This window comes from Amblyomma mixtum, chromosome 10 (assembly GCF_055824585.1).
Source record: "Amblyomma mixtum isolate Tamu chromosome 10, ASM5582458v1, whole genome shotgun sequence".
In the NCBI taxonomy this organism is placed as follows: domain Eukaryota; kingdom Metazoa; phylum Arthropoda; class Arachnida; order Ixodida; family Ixodidae; genus Amblyomma; species Amblyomma mixtum.
In genome coordinates, this window is record NC_143021.1 from 2,574,066 (window position 1) to 2,575,588 (window position 1,523).

General features: G+C 45.8%; 1 protein-coding gene across 1 annotated transcript; it reads right to left on the reverse strand.

The window, feature by feature from the left end:
• Positions 1-207: 207 nt before the first annotated feature.
• Positions 208-1,218, reverse strand: LOC149324989 (uncharacterized). Its single transcript, XM_089563150.1, has one exon. The coding sequence runs from the start codon at positions 1,216-1,218 to the stop codon at positions 208-210; it is 1,011 nt and encodes a 336-aa protein (XP_089419276.1).
• Positions 1,219-1,523: the final 305 nt, after the last annotated feature.

Here is a 1,523-nt window from a genome sequence, read left to right on the forward strand (position 1 = left end):
ACGATAGAGTGAAAAACGATGAGCGGTCTGAAAAAGTTCGTGATCTTGAACCTGTGAATGGAGCCACGTTTCTGTAAGCACTAAAATATCGGTATTGCAAGTATCTAAGACAGAAGTTAAGGAAGCGCGTTTATTCATGATGCTACGAATATTAGTAAAAAAAACTGATACGTGGGACGCGTCTTGTCCACTTCCCCTCGCGCTTTCCTAACTTGAGACGTGTTCACAATCAACATGGTCGCCGCTATCTCGTGGTTCGTACGCGGCATTTTCGCTGATGGTGTCTGTTGCCGGGTCATAGACGAACTGTTTTTTATTCATGATTAGTTTAGTGTATCTTAACTGGAAAGTACATGGTTGGGGCTGGCTTTTAGCGTACTCAATGAGTTTTTTTCGGGCATGGCGTGTGGCGGGCGAAAAATCTTCGGAAATAGAGACATCATTTTCTTTTAGCTTTGCTCGCGCGGAAAGTACTTTGTCTTTTGTTTTCGTGCTGGCGAACTTGACAACAATTGGGCGACACTTATCGGGCGTGTAGCGACCTATGCGATGGGCGCGTTCTATTGCTGTGTCGGGTAGGCTGTCGATTGCTTCGGCTAGTGCTGCCCTTACGTTCGACTCTGACTGTTCCCATGATTCGCGAGAATCAGGGATTCCATGAAAAATTAAATTATTGCGTCGAGATCTATCCTCAAGTTCGTCAACACGCAGTTTTAAAGAGTCGAGCCGATTTGTCTGGACTTTTGCTGACACTTGAATTCCAGCAATGTCATCATCGAGACGGTCTAATACCTTTATTTTTTCTTCAAGATTGTCTAACCTCGTCTGGATTGCCTCAATTTTGGTCTCGATGTTCTTTTGACCAACCTTAATTGCCTTAACGTCGCTAACCAACTCGGCCTGGCCCTTAGCGGATTCTACAGATCGTGCCTGGAGGTCCTTCAATAGCCGAAAAAGAACTTCCATCTGCTCCGAAGAATTGGCGGGCAAATGTTGCAGTTCAAGTAATGCTTCAGTATTACGCGTGGTGGGCCCCGGATTAGTCTCTACATCACCGGAGCGCAGTATGAGCATCGCCATTGAGAAACAATCGCAGACAATTTCACAAAGCACTTGTTGGCACGGAAGCAATAGCAAGAACGGGTCGTCACTTTTCTTAGCATAAAGCGAAACGTTTTTACACACCTGCGAAGGGTAAAGATGAGCTGCATGAGCCATGGTGTTCCAAATGCTGCTTCCGTGCCAACTAAACGGACTGTCGCTCAGACAGCCGCTTAAATTGCCATTGCAATGTGACTACTACTGCGACACAACTTAAACCAAAGACCACGCGGTGAGCTCTGCAAAGGAAAATCACAACTAACTTTAGGGGACCAGAGAACAGAGTCGGTGAGGGAACAAACGCGACTCACAAGAAAAGATGATTGAAGCAAACCGAGAATAAATAACCACGCTTGGTGCATGCTTGTGCGGTTACTCAATCTCTGTTTGCTTCAATAAACTTCATGTCCCTCTCTTTCGCT